This window comes from Oncorhynchus mykiss, chromosome 10 (assembly GCF_013265735.2).
Source record: "Oncorhynchus mykiss isolate Arlee chromosome 10, USDA_OmykA_1.1, whole genome shotgun sequence".
Taxonomy (NCBI): Eukaryota; Metazoa; Chordata; class Actinopteri; order Salmoniformes; family Salmonidae; genus Oncorhynchus; species Oncorhynchus mykiss.
This window is the reverse complement of record NC_048574.1, coordinates 18311391-18330795: the sequence shown is the minus strand read 5'-3', so window position 1 is coordinate 18330795 and position 19405 is coordinate 18311391. Positions and strand designations below refer to the sequence as shown.

At 43.1% G+C, this 19405-nt stretch overlaps 1 protein-coding gene across 2 annotated transcripts in view; it reads right to left on the bottom strand.

The window, feature by feature from the left end:
• The window catches only part of tmem132e (transmembrane protein 132E), a 362583-nt gene that overhangs the window by 74658 nt on the left and 268520 nt on the right, over window positions 1–19405 (bottom strand). Inside the window, exons 1-2 of one of the 2 annotated variants that reach the window (XM_036989825.1) lie at window positions 4233–4910; window positions 2501–3440 (exon numbers count right to left, since the gene is read on the bottom strand). In XM_036989825.1, the coding sequence (XP_036845720.1) occupies window positions 2501–3440; window positions 4233–4311 (1019 nt within the window). In that variant the 5' untranslated portion in view covers window positions 4312–4910. Of the gene's footprint in view, window positions 1–2500; window positions 3441–4232; window positions 4911–19405 lie in introns of those variants that run through there. The other variant, XM_036989826.1, reaches the window with a different exon arrangement.

Below are 19405 nucleotides of genomic sequence, written 5' to 3'. Positions count from 1 at the left end.
AACTGTCCCAGGGTCTCTCTCCCTCAGATGTTCCCCTCTTATCACCTATTTAACCTGGAGTTGTATTTTTCTCTTTTCCACAGAGAGACAGAAATGCAACACTATCACTATTCTGTATATGCAACACTGTATAATTCTTAGATAATCACAGGAATGTTAAAGAGGAGGGTCAAAGATGAATTGAGAGCTGACATTTGAATGTTATGTTTCTAAGGCAACCTAGTTTGCAAGGGAAAGTCATGTCCAAGACATGCACATTGCACAGAACGTGATGATGGCTGAAATAGACACGGTATCATTCAATATTATGAAAACCTTTGAAACATCAGAGAATCTGGTCATCCATTTTGTTACTCCATGTTTTAACTATGTACAGAAACATATACAATGTAACTGGATGGAAAACCAGTGAAAAAAAATACATTTGGCATTTCCATCACTAAAGTGGCACTAAAATGGATTCATTAGAAAATGTTATGAATGGGATGGACACCGATGAGGTGAAGTTAAAAGTAAATGCTTGATCTATATATGACAACAGTGTTAGGTAGGGCTGGGATGACTTCTTTAGGAAAACAGGTTGGAACAAACATCATTACGTAGTCATCCAGAGTCAAAAGTATATATTTTCTAAGCTATAGCACAAAATATTTAACAGGTTTTTAAAGGAACTAAGAGTTCGGTCTGCTTTGTGTTTTCACTTTAGCCATGGAAAAAGTATTGCGATACTGGTATCATCACAGGCCTAGTGTTAGGGTGAGAGATTGGGCAGAACACCGCTTGGAACAAGATATCTTTTGGGAGGGAGGGTCTCCTTGGGTGCAGACACGGCTGTGATGATGTGAAGACAAATGCTTGGGGCTGTCCTCCTTGGAGTCTGGAAAGCCTTTACCTTGTGAAAAGACTGTTGTGTGGATAAGTTCCATAAGACAGCCCACAATTTATACCTTTATACACATACACAGGAAACACATCCAGCACATACGTATGCTAGTACGCACATTCACACGTCTCATGCTTGTCCCCACACACACCTTGGGTTGGTTATGCAGTAGGAGTCTTTCATGTTGAACTGGGGAGATAACTCTAATGCACTATCCCTGCCTGCATAAATCATAGCACTGCCTGTTCCTGTTTGCCTTAATGAGTTATTGAAGTCTAATTAATTCACAGTGAATTCCTAAATTGAAGTCTGAGAGTTTCCATTTTGATTAGGGGGCGCCGTGTTTACGAAGCGTTTTGCCGTCATGCCTCAGCTTTCGCTTAATATCGGGCCCCTCCCCCTCTATTTCTTCTCATCTTCAGGGGAGTGGAAAAAGAAAGCTCATTTTCCCGAGGCTTTAATGGATTTAAATAATAATTTTATTTCGTCGGAGAACTCTAACCCTCCCATTATGTTGACGGAGAGGATGAACAGTGAGAAACACAGGGGCGAGGGAGAGGAGACATGCCTCGTATCCCCTAAGCTCTAATTCAACAAGAAGTGGGTCAGCTCATGAGGAATTTAATTTGAACAGATGTCAATTACTACCCATTATGCCTGCTCTTTCGAGGGCCTGCTGAACGCTCTTCCGTCTCATGTTTTTGGAGCCGAGTCTTACATGAGAGATTCAAAAAGATTTGACATGATATAGTCCTTTAACTTCTTCACTGTGCCGGTTGAATCTATAGCGCTAGGGAATGAAGTAGCTAGGCCTCTCTGTTACAGGGGAAATTGAGTCCTCAAGTTATCAACATCTAGGCGTGTGTTCAATAGAGAGATGGTATACAAACCATAAGTGTATTTTTTGTTCTACAGAATGTTGAAAAACAGAAACTTCAAAATGGCTTGACGTTCATGATTCTAGAGAACATCTCCCAATTGTCTTTTAATTGCGTAAGCTCCAGCACTTATGTAAGGAAACGTTTCTGTTCAAAACATATAGGCACCACTTCAAAGGACTGAGATGACTCAAGTTGACTTATTTAAATATTTCTTCTCACATTACTCCCTACCTTGGTAATTGCCACAAGACACTTTTACAGACTCAGTAAAAGTAATCTAATGAGAGGGAAGAAATCAGTGATTTTAAATTCTACCTAGTCTTAAGAAAATAATCTAATGCATATAATTGGTAAGAGTGAACTCCCTGGACAAGGGTTAGAGTTAACCCTGTAGGAGGGTTAGGGTTAACCTTGGAGAAGGGTTAGGGTTAACCGTGGATAAAGGGTTAGGGTTAACCATGGATAAAGGGTTAGGGTTAAACTTGGAGAAGGGTTAACCCTGAATAAAGCGTTAGGGTTAACCCTGGAGAAGGCGATAAACAACTATGTCAGTAATACTTGGACAGTGCTTATGTAAGGCAGTAAGTAACACATTGGCCATATTTCCGTATGAAAGCACACACTGCGATTCATTGCCTCCTTAGCTGTATTGGAGGAGAAGGTCCAAGGTCCCTACCCTCTGACCTAGGAGAGATGATGCTAAGAATCCAGAAAATTCATTGAAATACCCACTTACTTGAGGGTGAACTGCTCCACGGTGGAGTTGGGCACCAGGTAGAGGAAGATGTTGAGGGTCTCGCCTGGCTTCAGCGGCTTCTCCGGCAACCTCAGGAACATGTTCTTATCCAGCTGCTTGTCCACCACCAACTGCTCCTGGCTGGACTGGTACAGGCTGATGCTACCGATGCGGAGGAGGGGGTGCTGAGAGGGTGGCTCACCCTGTGATCCTCCTCTGCGGCCCGAGCTCTCGCCGCACTCCCCTCCTCTGTCCGGGTCGTGGAGGGTGTAGTAGAGCTCCGTCTGTAGGGTCTCCACACTCAGCTCCAGGCCCAAGCTGTCGCTGGAGCCTTTCCTCCGGCCCAGGGGGGCCACATTGGTATTGAACCAGGTGGGGGGCAACTCTAGCTGGGCCAAGCACTGAGCCAGGTTCCCCCATAGGTGGCACGACGTCTTGATCTCGCGTACGTCACGGAAGGCGTGGAGCCTCACGCAGGGCAGCTTGTCCTGGACCTTGAAGTCATCCCAGTCGCGACCTGCTATGTAGAAGAGCACCTGGACCACAGGGTTGCTGGAAAACACCCTCGACTGGACAATAAAGGCCCGGACCTTCCAGTTGACTGTCAGCCGCCCGGGGATGTCCAGGGGGCTGGAGGGCTGAAGGAGGTCCTTGGGCAGGCTCTGGTCCTGGGCGAACGGGCCAAAGGTGATGTTGACGGCGGGAAGCTCCTTGGTCTGAAAGACCACAAAGCTTTCGGAACGCTGGAGAGGATGTCCGTTGGTGGGGATACCGCTGCTCTGGCCCGAGGACCTGGTCTCTCGCAGGAAGAAGGCCAGCTGGGCGTTGGAGAGCTTAAAGTTGGAGGGAAGGTAGACATCAGGAGGGGAGGGGGTGGACGTGACTGCCGAAGAGCTGAGGAGAGCATCTGAGCTGGTCGGGGATACCTTCCCTGCAAATGCTGATCAGAGAGAAAGAGAGAGAGAGGACAAGGTTATAATCTTTACAATGCAACATGTCATTTATTTCTTTGCAATTTTCACCTGCTCTTTACATTTAACTGCCACACACACACACACACACACACACACACACACACACACACACACACACACACACACACACACACACACACAGACAGACAGACAGACAGACAGACAGACAGACAGACAGACAGACAGACAGACAGACAGACACAGACAGACAGACAGACAGACAGACAGACATATTTTACCATCTCACCCAGTCAGAGAAGGATGAAATGTGAACAGTCAATGAACACTAATCATCTGATAAAGGGGCAGTATGTGTCAAGTGGCTTGCAGGCAGGTTGGGTCATTGTACGCTTTTACGCGTTAATAAGCTGCCCGGCCACTGATCTATATCATACATGCTGTTCACAAGATTCAGCTCAACACAACACGCTCAATCGATTGTTCCTGGAGTTCAATAACACACCAGTAGTCAGTCTTAAAATTGACTGAGAAGCTAACAATTGGACAAAACGCAGAGGTTTTTTAAACAACAAGACATTTGACGAGGACAAAATGTACAAGCTAAATAGGGTTAAATAGGGAGATAATTTAGGACAAAATAAAGTGGGAACAAAATAAAGTGGGAACAAACAAAAACGTGTTATATAATCACAAACTCAGAGAAAAGAACAACTTAAAACATATACCCTCAAGCTATAACATATAATCTGCTCAGGCATAGGACACAGTCATAAAGAAACACTATTGATGTGACATACTTATCAGAAGTACCAAGAATATGGCATAAAAGTGCCAAAGCCTTTCCAGACAGACCAAATAAGAGATTAAAAGTCCCATGTTCCAAATGGCCTGGCATTGAAAGTATATTTCCTTGAATAGCCTTTGAAAAGCGAATATCCAATCATCAGTAGAGAGTTTGCAGTCACACAATTAACCGATCCTCAAGCATCAGTAAAAAAAATATCTCCACAGATATTCACTGTACTGGAACAGATTTCTTAGTGTCTCAATTGCTTGCACTGCAGCACATGCCTGTGGGGGACCTACAGAGGTTCTTGAACCTCTGCTTCTACTCCCTTTGGTGCAGTCGTGGTCCACAGCAAAGACACACAGAAGCTCTTTGAATCCAGTCCACATGCAGCTTCACTCTGGCAGCAGTCCCTTATAGACCAAACCCCTCCTCGCTAGCTGGGTCTAATGCTGTAGACAAAGCCTTGACACCGCCCCGTCTCGCCACACCTAGCCTCAGTCTATAATCACCATTTTAGCTCCCAGCCAGAGCTAAGACACACAGGCCTCAAAGGACTCTTGAACCACACACTCGAGGAAAAAAAATCTCCAGCTCGATTCATCCTCTCCCACAGGACGTGTTCAGGCAGGCTCTCCTGTTTGTGTGTGAGTCAGTGAGTGAGCGAGTGTCTGTATGTGTTGGAGGGGAGGGGTGAGGTGGGAATGGGGGAGGAATGTATTACTTGAATGCCTTCAGGCAAAGAGAGTGAGCGGGAGAGAGGGGGGGATTAGCTAAAGATCATTGACGAATTAGCTCTCCCTCTACTCCTCACTCTCCTCCTCTCTTCTTCTGCCACGGCCCCGAGAAAGAGAATGAGGGTACGTGGGGGAGGGGGAGGGTTAGGGGATTTCGACTACTTTTCCCCCTAAATCACAAGTTGCTTGAATTCCTACAATACAAGACAAGGGAATTCTTGGATGTGTGTGTGGGCCAGGCCTACACTCGGCATCACGCTCAACAGGAGGCCGAAAAAAAGATGAAGGGGACTGTTGTTCATTCCACCACGAACCGTTTCACTTATTTCCACATCAAGAAGATAAACGGAATAATTCCCATCTCGCAATGAGGTAGATGTTCTTGAGCACTGTTTTTATCAGTTATTTTCAGTCATGTATCAGATTTCCCAAAGGACTACAGATGATTTTGCATATCTGCTTGAGGAACCAGTACATTTCTCAGAGTTGTCTGAGCCTCCTTCAAAAATTATTTCATGTAATTTATAGCTGATATAGCTGATATAGCTCATTATCGGGAAAAAAGGGGTCCATTTATCGCGATATGGATTTTTGTCCATATCGCCCAGCTCTAGTCAAACAAATGGTGCACTCCCACAGTGTGGTCGACTCTGACCGTCTGAGGGCCAGGCAATGAAGTACCTCTGTAGGGGACTGACATGATACTCTCATCTCTGCAGAGCAGAGCAACGCTGTTCCATTACGAGACCACATTAGCTGCTTGAGTGTCTCTTCACCCCTTTCTAAACACGTGTAATGCACACAACCGATTGCTCTTGTATAGTTCCCCGTTCCTCCCTCCCTCCTACTGTGTACTCCAGCCCGAGGCACATTATGGTCTGATTGAGGGGGCATGATTTATGGCCCACGATGCACTGGGGTACTTCCCCTCTTCACCTGGGGTGCTCTTCCTTTTTGTTGCTGCTGTATCAAAGTGCGGTGGGGATGGGGGAGCAGATGGGGCTTACAAATGGAAATCTGATAGTTTCCCCCTCCCCTATTACCATTTGGCTTCCTATTAGACCTAAGGGCCAAATTTAGTGGCTTCTCTTCCTGTTGCATGCTCTGTTAACATGATACACATCTGTTGGGTGGGGGAAATGAATGTGTAGCACTAGCTAGCATCACCTCAGGGCTCTTTCCATCTATCAGAACATTTGCCCTGATGGGGATTAATGAAACATTTTGCCCACTATTGGTTGTTAAGGTTGGGGCCATTTCATTCAGCTTAGTGTGTACTATTATGTTGCAAACCATTTCTCCCTCAAGATTACATTTCCACCCATGTAAGATAAAAAAAGATAATATTACATAATATAATGCAGAAATGACCTTCTCTTATCCTCCAACTTGTTAGGATGCATCAAGTCAATTTATAATTTGAGGGTTTATTTATTGACAAAAAGTGATGAAATGTAGACATCAGTGAAACTAATCATTTGCAGAGGGCTAGAATGACATAAAGCTGGATCCGTTTGATCTTGCTACTTTATGCTAATCACTTGCTCAATGGCCACAACTCAGACAGTCTGCTGCATTAGCTAGATAGGAGTTAGCATAACAAACAATGGTTGCAAATAAGTTGATTTGCATAAAAAACTGGGCATTTGCTTTGAGGCTTTTGGTGTCTCATGTCTGGGTATTAGTTCACAGACACAGTACGGCACAGTATCCTGAAAACGAAACCCACAGCAAATATGTAATTAATGTTGTAATGTCTGTTATATCAGTACAAACACAGCAACATAATTTCCTGGCAAACCTGCCTACCTTGTAGCACCCCTCATCTCCCATCAAAGCTCCATTGCCTCCAATGGTATTTGTTTACACATTGGAGGGCGAATGCTGCAGGGAAAGTTATATGTTAGAGTAGGGTGCTGGCATTTTTGTTGTGCCTCCGTTTCTCTGGTGGGGGTTCAATTTGCCACTTGCGTCTTTGAAATGTGCAAATCACAGTTTCTGTGAAATAGGCCGACACTGAAGAGGGAACATGCTATATAAACATACTCTAGCTTATTAATGAGTGATGTGAGAAAAATGTACATCTACAAGGGAGTTATAGTACATTATTCTCTGTTTAAGTAACAGCGCTGGTTTGCTGATGCCATGAAAAGGCTACTGTGGCTAGTGTTGAGCGATTAATGTTTTTTTTTGTTTCAGTTTGATTATTAAAAAATAATAACCGTTTTCAATTTTGGTTTTGAAACAATTTTTTTTTTTTACATGAAATGTACTATGAAATAAAGAAGTTACAGTCATTTTTTAATGGACATTTTTTTATGGAAATTCCAAAGCCAAAAATAGTGAAATAGTGAAAATATTCCATTGTCTCTGTCAGGTCCACATGGGGTAGAAATCAATAGACAAATAGGAAATTACTATGAAATAATACAATATTTCAGTTGTGTATACTACAAAATGGTAAGAAGCACGGTTTGGCGGGTCATGTTTCGGAGGACGCATGACCTGACCTTTGCCTCTACCGAGCCCGTTGGGAAGTTGCATAGATGAGACAAGATTGTAATTGGATCGCAATTGGAAATCATGAAAGGAAAAGGGGGTAAAATGTATTTTTAAAATTGTGTCCCAAATAGTTCTTGACTTGATTTCTCTGTTTTCTTTCGTGAATTATTTTATTTCTCTTTAATTGAAACGGCACTTTGGAATTCAGGTAATTGAACCGACGTCGGTCAATCAGTTTTATTTAATAACACCCTCACCCAAAACGTTGGATATTCGCTCAGCACTAACAGTTGTAGATATAAAGCAGCCTGTCAAAGTCATTGAAAATATAGACACTGGCTGTTATGAGCTGAGTGGCGCAGGTTAAAATATGCAGAGAAATGAATGGGAGAGCAAGGTAGGTTAAATGAATAAATGCCTCTTCAATGACAGGGGAAGGAAAGGTTGCTCAAGCGTTTAAAGTGAACGGCAGCGTCTTCACCAATATACTAATGTCTCTGTCATCGGAGCATTCCCATCGATCCTAAATGTCTTACGCAATTTTACATTGTGCAGAATATCGATCTTATAAAGTATTGAGGCTGAAAAACAAAGGTATGCATATTTCATAGACCTCAGTCAATCACTACATTGAAACATATCACAATGTAAAATAAAAACGGCTGATATCAAACTGAGCAAAGCAAATATGTCACGTTCTGACCTTAGTTCTGTTGTTATGTCTTTGTTTAGTATGGTCAGGGTGTGAGTTGGGTGGGTTGTCTATGTTCCATTTTCTATGATTTGGGATTTCTGTGTATGGCCTGGTATGGTTCTCAATCAGAGGCAGCTGTCAATCATTGTCCCTGCTTGAGAACCATACTTAGGTAGCCTGGTTTCACTTTTGATTTGTGGGTGATTGTTTCCTGTGTCAGTTTCACACGGGACTGTTTCATTTGTTTCGGTTATTCACGTTGTTATTTTGTAGTTTAGTGTTCACGTAAAGAACATCCCAAGATGGCATAGCAGTTCAGACGTATTTTGTCCTTGTCTTGTCGTGTCCCGTATATATATATATATTTACAACTTTTTTCACATACACTTTTAAATTTACCATCAATTCATCTTCAAAACACTCTCCTGCAACCCGCCTCACCAATTTATATTTATAAAAAAGTATTATTTACCTCAAATCTGTAATCCTCCAAGAAGCTAGCCAGAAACTCCATGAAGCTAGCCAGAAACTAGCCAGAAGCTAGCCAGGAGCTAGCCAGAAGCTAGCCCAGAAGCTAACCAGAAGCTAGTTCAGAAGCTAGTTAGCTTCTTTACTGGCAAATCGTTAGTATTCAGCTATCCTTTAGCTCGAAAATCTATCGCCAGTTTTGTACGGCGCAGCGCTGCGCGGCTCGGAACGGAACATACCGGACCAATTTTTCTCTCCATGTCCCTGGATTTCAACCGCTAACTCTGGACATTCATACCTGGATCTCACAGCTAGCTAGCTGCTATCCGTGTGACTATCGGCTTTCGTCGATTCCGGAGCAAACATCAATTATTCCGGAGCTAGCCAGCTCCGTCAATCACTCCTGAGTTCCATCAATCACTCCTGGGCTGCAGTCACCTATCCGGACCCGTTTTACTGCCTACGCGGAGCCCCACCGGGCCTTCACAACTGGACTGCCGACGTTATCTACCCGAAGGAGTTATCCGGCTGGCTCCTCCGTCGCGACGTTACCTGAACGCCCATCTGCGGCCTGCTAACCATTAGCTGTCTTATCGGCTGCTATCTGAATAGACAATCGGACAATTTATTTATTTATTTGTATTATTATTATTATGTTTTCTTCTTGGGCCTCTATAACTACATCTATTGTTTTTATTTTTGTTGTTGTTGTGTGATTTGGATTAATCCCCTCTACCACACGGAACCCCACTAATCTACTGACGGAACGCATCAGGTGGCTAATAACAGACCTCCATCCTATGCTAGCTTGCTACCGATGGCCTGGCTAGCTGTCTAAATCGCCGTGACCCCCAACCAACCTCTCCACTCACCGGACCCTTTTGATCACTCGACTAAGCATAACTCTCCTTAATGTCAATATGCCTTGTCCATTGCTGTTCTGGTTAGTGTTCATTGGCTTATTTCACTGTAGAGCCTCTAGTCCTGCTCACTATACCTTATCCAACCTATTAGTTCCACCACCCACACATGCAATGACATCTCCTGGTTTCAATGATGTTTCTAGAGACAATATCTCTCTCTTCATCACTCAATACCTAGGTTTACCTCCACTGTATTCACATCCTACCATACCTCTGTCTGTACATTATACCTTGATGCTATTTTATCGCCCCCAGAAACCTCCTTTTACTCTCTGTTCCAGATGTTCTAGACGACCAATTCTTATTGCTTTTAGCCGCACCCTTATTCTACTCCTCCTATGTTCCTCTGGCGATGTAGAGGTGAATCCAGGCCATGCAGTGCCTAGCTCCACTCCTATTCCCCAGGCGCTCTCTTTTGACGACTTCTGTAACTGTAATAGCCCTGGTTTCATGCATGTTAACATTAGAAGCCTCCTCCCTAAGTTTGTTCTATTCACTGCTTTAGCACACTCTGCCAACCCGGATGTTCTAGCTGTGTCTGAATCCTGGCTTAGGAAGACCACCAAAAATTCTGAAATTTTAATTCCAAACTGCAACATTTTCAGACAAGATAGAACTGCCAAAGGGGGCGGTGTTGCAATCTACTGCAAAGATAGCCTGCAGAGTTCTGTCCAACTATCCAGGTCTGTACCCAAACAATTTGAACTTCTACTTTTAAAAATCCACCTCTCTAAAAACAAGTCTCTCACCGTTGCCGCCTGCTATAGACCACCCTCTGCCCCCAGCTGTGCTCTGGACACCATATGTGAACTGATTGCCCCCCATCTATCTTCAGAGCTCGTGCTGCTAAGCGACCTAAACTAGAACATGCTTAACACCCCAGCCATCCTACAATCTAAACTTGATGCCCTCAATCTCACACAAATTATCAATGAACCTACCAGGTACCTCCCCAATGCCTTAAACACGGGCACCCTCATAGATATCATCATAACGAACTTGCCCTCTAAATACACCTCTGCTGTCTTCAACCAAGATCTCAGCGATCACTGCCTCATTGCGTGCATCAGTAATGGGTCAGCGGTCAAACGACCTCCACTCATCACTGTAAAACGCTCCCTGAAACACTTCAGCGAGCAGGCCTTTCTATTCGACCTGGCCGGGGTATCCTGGAAGGATATTGATCTCATCCCGTCAGTAGAGGATGCCTGGATATTTTTTTTAAATGCCTTCCTAACCATCTTAAATAAACATGCCCGATTCAAGAAATGCAGAACCAGGAACAGATATAGCCCTTAGTTCTCCCCAGACCTGACTGCCCTTAACCAACACAAAAACATCCTATGCGTTCTGCATTAGCATCGAACAGCCCCGTGATATGCAGCTGTTCAGGCAAACTAGAAACCATTATACACAGGCAGTTAGAAAAGCCAAGGCTAGCTTTTTCAAGCAGAAATTTGCTTCCTGCAACACTAACTCAAAAAAGTTCTGGGACACTGTAAAGTCCATGGAGAATAAGAACACCTCCTCCCAGCTGCCCACTACACTGAAGATAGGAAACACTGTCACCACTGATAAATCCACCATAATTGAGAATTTCAATAAGCATTTTTCTACGGCTGGCCATGCTTTCCACCTGGCTACTCCTACCCCGGTCAACAGCACTGCACCCCCAACAGCAACTCGCCCAAGCCTTCCCCATTTCTCCTTCTCCCAAATCCGTTCAGCTGATGTTCTGAAAGGGCTGCAAAACCCTTTCGTTCTAAAATTATCTGCCAAAATTGTTGCCACCCCTATTACTAGCCTGTTCAACCACTCTTTCGTGTCGTCTGAGATTCCCAAAGATTGGAAAGCAGCTGCGGTCATCCCCCTCTTCAAAGGGGGGGACACTCTTGACCCAAACTGCTACAGACCTATATCTATCCTACCATGCCTTTCTAAGGTCTTCGAAAGCCAAGTCAACAAACAGATTACCGACCATTTCGAATCTCACCATACCTTCTCTGCTATGCAATCTGGTTTCAGAGCTGGTCATGGGTGCACCTCAGCCACGCTCAAGGTCCTAAACGATATCTTAACCGCCATCGATAAGAAACATTACTGTGCAGCCGTATTCATTGATCTGGCCAAGGCTTTCGACTCTGTCAATCACCACATCCTCATCGGCAGACTCGACAGCCTTGGTTTCTCAAATGATTGCCTCACCTGGTTCACCAACTACTTCTCTGATAGAGTTCAGTGTGTCAAATCGGAGGGTCTGCTGTCCGGACCTCTGGCAGTCTCTATGGGGGTGCCACAGGGTTCAATTCTTGGACCGACTCTCTTCTCTGTATACATCAATGAGGTCGCTCTTGCTGCTGGTGAGTCTCTGATCCACCTCTACGCAGACGACACCATTATGTATACTTCTGGCCCTTCTTTGGACACTGTGTTAACAACCCTCCAGGCAAGCTTCAATGCCATACAACTCTCCTTCCGTGGCCTCCAATTGCTCTTAAATACAAGTAAAACTAAATGCATGCTCTTCAACAGATCGCTATCTGCACCTACCCGCCTGTCCAACATCACTACTCTGGACGGCTCTGACTTCGAATACGTGGACAACTACAAATACTTAGGTGTCTGGTTAGACTGTAAACTCTCCTTCCAGACCCATATCAAACATCTCCAATCCAAAGTTAAATCTAGAATTGGCTTCCTATTTCGCAACAAAGCATCCTTCACTCATGCTGCCAAACATACCCTTGTAAAACTGACCATCCTACCAATCCTCGACTTTGGCGATGTCATTTACAAAATAGCCTCCAATACCCTATTCAACAAATTGGATGCAGTCTATCACAGTGCAATCCGTTTTGTCACCAAAGCCCCATATACTACCCACCATTGCGACTTGTACGCTCTCGTTGGCTGGCCCTCGCTTCATACTCGTCGCCAAACCCACTGGCTCCATGTCATCTACAAGACCCTGCTAGGTAAAGTCCCCCCTTATCTCAGCTCGCTGGTCACCATAGCATCTCCCACCTGTAGCACACGCTCCAGCAGGTACAGTATATCTCTCTAGTCACCCCCAAAACCAATTCTTTCTTTGGCCGCCTCTCCTTCCAGTTCTCTGCTGCCAATGACTGGAACGAACTACAAAAATCTCTGAAACTGGAAACAATTATCTCCCTCACTAGCTTTAAGCACCAACTGTCAGAGCTGCTCACAGTACATAGCCCACCTATAATTTAGCCCAAACAGCTACCTCTTTCCCTACTGTATTTAATTAATTTATTTATTTTGCTCCTTTGCACCCCATTATTTTTATTTCTACTTTGCACATTCTTCCATTGCAAATCTACCATTCCAGTGTTTTACTTGCTATATTGTATTTACTTTGCCACCATGGCCTTTTTTTGCCTTTTACCTCCCTTCTCACCTCATTTGCTCACATCGTATATAGACTTGTTTATACTGTATTATTGACTGTATGTTTGTTTTACTCCATGTGTAACTCTGTGTCGTTGTATCTGTCAAACTGCTTTGCTTTATCTTGGCCAGGTCGCAATTGTAAATGAGAACTTGTTCTCAACTTGCCTACCTGGTTAAATAAAGGTTAAATAAAAAAATAATTTAAAAAAATAAAGTATTGTTATGGACACTTACCACGCTGCACATTGGTCCGACATCTCTTACTCCTCATCAGAAGAAGAGGACGAGCGTTACAAAATATTAGTAGTCTGTGCTTGCTGCTCAATATTCTAATGTTCTAAAGATATTTTCCAAATCACATTTCTCAGAGACAATGATATGGCCACTTGTGCAGCTGTTGAATATTCATGAGTCGTATGAAAAGTTACAAATGTTCCTCCATATTGCTAAGCAATAGGTATCTACAGTGCTGTGAAAAAGTATTTGCCCCCTTCCTGATTTCTTATGTTTTTGCACATTTGTCACACTTAAATGTTTCAGATCATCAAACAAATTGTAATATTACACAAAGATAACCCAAGTAAACACAAAATGCAGTTTTTAAGTGATACTTTTATTTATTAAGGGAAAAAGCTATCCAAACTGTCATGGCCCTATGGGACAAAGTAATCGCCTCCCCTTGTTAAATCATGAATTTACTGTGGTTAATCTAATTTTTTGGAAAGCTGAGTTCAATTTCACTAGCCACACCCAGGCCTGATTACTGCCAGAACTGTTGAATCAAGAAATCCCTTAAAAAGAACCTGTCTGAAAAAAGTGAAGTAGGCCAAAAGATCTCAAAAAGCAAGACATCATGCCGCGATTCAAAGAAATTCAGGAACAGATGAGAAAAAGTAATTGACATCTATCAGTCTGGAAAGGTTTACAAAGCCATTTCTAAAGCTTTGGGACTACAGCGAACCACGGTGAGAGCCAGTATCCACAAATGGAGAACATTTGGAACAGCGGTGAACCTTGCCAGGATTGGCCGGCCTAAAATTACCCCAAGAGCGACGCGACGACTCATCCAAGAGGTCACAAAAGAACCCACAACAACATCTAAAGAACTGCAGACCTCAGTTAAGGTCGGTGTTCATGACTCAACCATAAGAAAGAGACTGTGCAAAAATGGCATCCATGGCAGAGTTCCAAGGCGAAAACATCTGCTGACCAAAAAGAACATAAAGGCTCATCACACTTTTGGCAAAAAACATCTTGATGATCCCCAAGACTTTTGGGAAAATATTCTGTGGACTGACGAGACAAAACTTTTTGGAAGGTGTACGTCACGTTACATCTGCCGTAAAAGTAACACAGGATTTCAGAAAAGGAACATTATACCAATAGTCAAATATGGTGGTGGTAGTGTGATGGGCTGCTTTGCTGCATCAGGACCTGGACGACTTGCTGTGATTGATGGAACCATGAATTCTGGTCTCTACCAAAACATCCTGAAGGAGAATGTCCGGCCATCAGTTCGTGACCTCAAGCTGAAGCGCACTTGGGTTCTGCAGCAGGACAATGATCCAAAACAGACCAGCAAATCCACCTCTGAATGGCTTAAAAAAAATGAAGGTTCTGCAAATGGTTTTGGAGTCCGGACTTGAATCCGATTGAGATGATGTGGCGTGACCTTAAAAAGGCGGTTCATGCTCAAAAACCCTCCAGTGTGGCTGAATTAAAACAATTCTGCAAAGAAGAGTGGGCCAAAATTCCTCCACAGCGATGTGAAAGAATCATTGCCTGTTATCGCAAACGCTTGATTGCAGTTGTTGCTGCTGAGGATGGCACAACCAGTTATTAGGTTTAGGGGGCAATTACTTTTTCACATAGGGCCATGAAGGTTCAGATAGCTTTTTTCCCTTAGTAAATAAAATCATCACTTAAAAACTGCATTTTGTGTTTACTTGGGTTATCTTTGTGAAACATTTACGTTTGACAAATGTGCAAAAAAATAAGAAATCAGGAAGGGGGAAAATACTTTGTCACAGCAATGTATATAAAGGAATCCTTTAAAACAATTTGCATTAACATTTCGATTTATGTTGACAGCAACACAAAGTGTAGACAAAGTTCCTGTTATGGTAGAATTCCAAAGTCCAAATTTGCACTTCAAACATGGGTGGAGGTACATGCATTCTTTCCCCACATCCCTGGGGATTGTCTATTTTCATCAATGCCAGAAATTGATGTTTTCACTTTATTATGTCTGATAGACAAAACACAACATGTCAGTCATTCTACAAGACTTAAAAGTAAGATGTAAAATTGTACTATGAGATGTTCATGTTTTAAGAATCAAAATATGTTTGTAGCTAGCTAGCTACCTACCAGCTAAACAAAGCTTGTTGTTGCCTTGTCATTGCTTGTGTTATTCAAAATGACATACTGTTTTTATCTGGGATGTGGAACACCTGATTCAAACACATTTTAAACTGATTTAGTGCATTTCAGAGTTGTGTGTGTTGACAATCCCATCACACACAAAGAGTATCGGGGCAAGTAAACAGATTTAATCTTGAGCTGCCTCTAAAATGATGAGGTACAGATTAATGTATCCCTAATCGCCATCATTAAAATAAAAAAACTGCAACATAATACCATTAGAATGAGATGGATATTTGAAACCCTATCGCTGACACGGATTGCTATACACATTCAGCAATTGGGCACATTCAGGTCAGACCATTACACATTTACAGTCTCAAAAATACAGAATAGAACCAGAACAGAGCTGGTTCAGTACAGAAACTGGGAAAATAGTGAAGCTTTCATGGAGGCAGATGACATGCCGTATCGCAGACAGTAACAGTGAAATGCCCATTTGGTTCCTGTATGCTCCAAGAGAAACAGAGCTGGTTGCTCATGGACCTATGCATATTAAATACCTATGTGCACAATAAAAGAGTCATTGTAAGAATGGGGAACAGAATACAGGTAGAAAAGAGGGTATCTTTATGTTTTTGGACCACCACATCCGGCTTCTTTACCTGCGGGATCGTCTGAGACCAGCCACCCGGACAGCTGATGAAACTGAGGGGTATTTCTGTCCGTAAAACTCATTCTGATTGGTTCTGGCTCCCCAGTGGGTGGGCCTGGCTCTCCAGTGGGTGGGTCTGGCTCCCAAGTGGGTGGATCTATGCCCTCCAAAGCCCACCCATGGCTGTGCCTCTGCCCAGTCATGTGAAATCCATAGATTTATTTATTTATATTTTTGTTCAGTATGTGTATATATATATTAAAGAGAATCGTCCAACCCATCGGGTATATACGTTCATTGTTGTAAGAAAATATCTGCCAATTACAATTCCATGACTGTAATACTTGTGTTATTATAGGCTATAAAAGTGGAGAGAAATCCTGGTGCATTTCCACCATCAGGCTAAGCTCCAGTGTTAGGCTCAACATTTTGCTCTTTGTGTTTCCACCTTTTGAGGCCTGATGTTTCTTTGGGCCTTATTCAATTAGCCTAAAATCGATCTGTCAAAATTTCGGGAGCGAGACAAAACTATTACTTTGCAGTAAGAATGAACATTTTGAATATCTCAATCAAAAAAATTATGCTGATAGGGCCTGAACTATAATACTATATTGTAATATATCACTGATACCACTGATGTGATCTTCCTGTCTGGGTTGCCCCCCCGGGTTGTGCCGTGGCGGAGATCTTTGTGGGCTATACTCGGCCTTGTCTCAGGATGGTAAGTTGGTGGTTGAAGATATCTCTCTAGTGGTGTGGGGGCTGTGCTTTGGCAAAGTGGGTGGGGTTATATCCTTCCTGTTTTGGCCCTGTCCGGGGGTGTCATCGGATGGGGCCACAGTGTCTCCTGTCCCTTCCTGTCTCAGCCTCCAGTATATATGCTGCAGTAGTTTGTGTCGGGGGGCTAGGGTCAGTTTGTTATATCTGGAGTACTTCTCCTGTCCTATCCGGTGTCCTGTGTGAATTTAAGTATGCATTCTCTAATTCTCTCTTTCTTTCTCTCTCTCGGAGGACCTGAGCCCTAGGACCATGCCTCAGGACTACCAGACATGATGACTCCTTGCTGTCCCCAGTCCACCTGGCCGTGCTGCTGCTCCAGTTTCAACTGATCTGCCTGTGATTATCATTATTTGACCATGCTGGTCATTTATGAACATTTGAACATCTTGGCCATGTTCTGTTATAATCTCCACCCGGCACAGCCAGAAGAGAACTGGCCACCCCACATAGCCTGGTTCCTCTCTAGGTTTCTTCATAGGTTTTGGCTTTCTAGGGAGTTTTTCCTAGCCACCGTGCTTCTACACCTGCATTGCTTGCTGTTTGGGGTTTTAGGTTGGGTTTCTGTACAGCACTTTGAGATATCAGCTGATGTACGAAGGGCTATATAAATACATTTTATTTGATTTGATTTAATTAGCACAAAAAGTATTGTGATCTAAAACAACCAACCTTCTGACCCTCTCTCTCTCTCTCTCACTCACACACACACACACACACACACACACACACACACACACACACACACACACACACACACACACACACACACACACACACACACACACACACACACACACACACACACACACACACACACACACACTGGCCACACAAATTTAGGATTGATTTCACATTGAAGACTGCTTAATGAGCAAGGAAAGAGAAAGCAATATGGATAGAGCTAGTCCACTGGGAACTCTAATGAGCCCATTGACTGAAAGGGTTTCTGCGGAGGTTGATAATTGATTACACCAGAAATGCATTGCTTTCACCTTCATACAGAGAAGCTGTCTGCTATCACCCTCACACGAGATTAAAACAAATCTAGCTCTATGATTCAGAATTAACCTGTTGTGACTAGGGGGCAGTGTTTTCATTTTTGGGAGAAAAAAAAAACGTTCCTGTTTTAAACGGGATATTTTGTCAGGACAAGATGCTAGAATATGCATATAATTGACAGCTTAGGATAGAAAACACTCTAAAGTTTCCAAAACTGTAAAATATTGTCTGTGAATATAACAGAACTTATGTTGCAGGCGAAAGCCTGAGAAAAATCCAATCCGGAAGTGCCTCATGTTTTGAAAGCGCTGCGTTCCAATGAGTCCCTATTGAGCAGTGAATGGGCTATCAACCAGATTACTATTTCTCTGTATTCCCGAAGGTGTCTACAGCATTGTGACGTAGTTTTACGCATTTATGTTGAAGAATACCCGTAAGCAGCTACATTGCGCAAGTGGTCACCTGATGCTGTCAGAGAGACTCTCGCGTAAAATACAGAGGTAGCCATTAATCCAATGAAAAACTAATTGTCCCGATGGATATATTATCGAATAGATATTTGAAAAACACCTTGAGGATTGATTATAAACAACGTTTGCCATGTTTCTGTCGATATTATGGAGCTAATTTGGAATATTTTTCGGTTTTCGTGACTGCAATTTCAGCCAAACGTGAAGAACAAACGGAGCTATTTCGGCTTCAAAAATAATATTTTTGGAAAAAAGGAACATTTGCTATCTAACTGGGAGTCTCGTGAGTGAAAACAGCTCATCAAAGGTAAACGATTTAATTTGATTGCTTTTCTGATTTCCTTGACCAAGTTACCTGCTGCTAGCTGAACATAATGCTATGCTAGGCTATCGATAAACTTAGACAAATGCTTGTCTAGCTTTGGCTGTAAAGCATATTTTGAAAATCTAAGATGACAAGGTGATTAACAAAAGGCTAAGCTGTGTCTCAATATATTTAATTTGTGATTTTCATGAATAGGAATATTTTCTAGGGATATTTACGTCCGTTGCGTTATGCTAATTAGTGTCAGACGATGATTACGCTCCCGCATGCGGGATGGGGAGTCACTAGAGGTTTTAAGCTATTTTGCAAAAAACGGCTTACAAATGCAGAATTTCAGCCCTCAGGCAGACTGACATTTGTCATGAATCGTGCCTGGAAGGCAATAAATGCCAACCTGCATAAAACAGTGAGACAACCTGTCGGTTTGACAATGTAAATGGGGTTACACTCTCCTACAGCTGTTGATAGTAAGTTTAAATTTTAGTTTCAAGTTTTATTGGCACGTGCTCGGAATTGTGAAATGCATTTCTTGCAAGCTCTTTCCCAACAATGCAGTAATGATAATCAGTAGTACTATAAAATAAAGTAAAGTAGTGTCATGTTGTGTCTTGTCTCTGTCCTTTCCCTTCACCCTGTCTCCCTCTGCTGGTCGTTGTTAGGTTACCTTTTCTCCCCCGCTTTCTCCCAGCTGTTCCTTGTCTCCTCTAACTACCCATTCACCCCGTTTCCCACCTGTTCCCTTTTTCCCTCTGATTAGGTCCCTATATCTCTCTCTGTTTCTGTTCCTGTCCTTGTCGGATTCTTGTTTGTGTTTCATGCCTGAGCCAGACTATCGTCATGTTTGCTGTAACC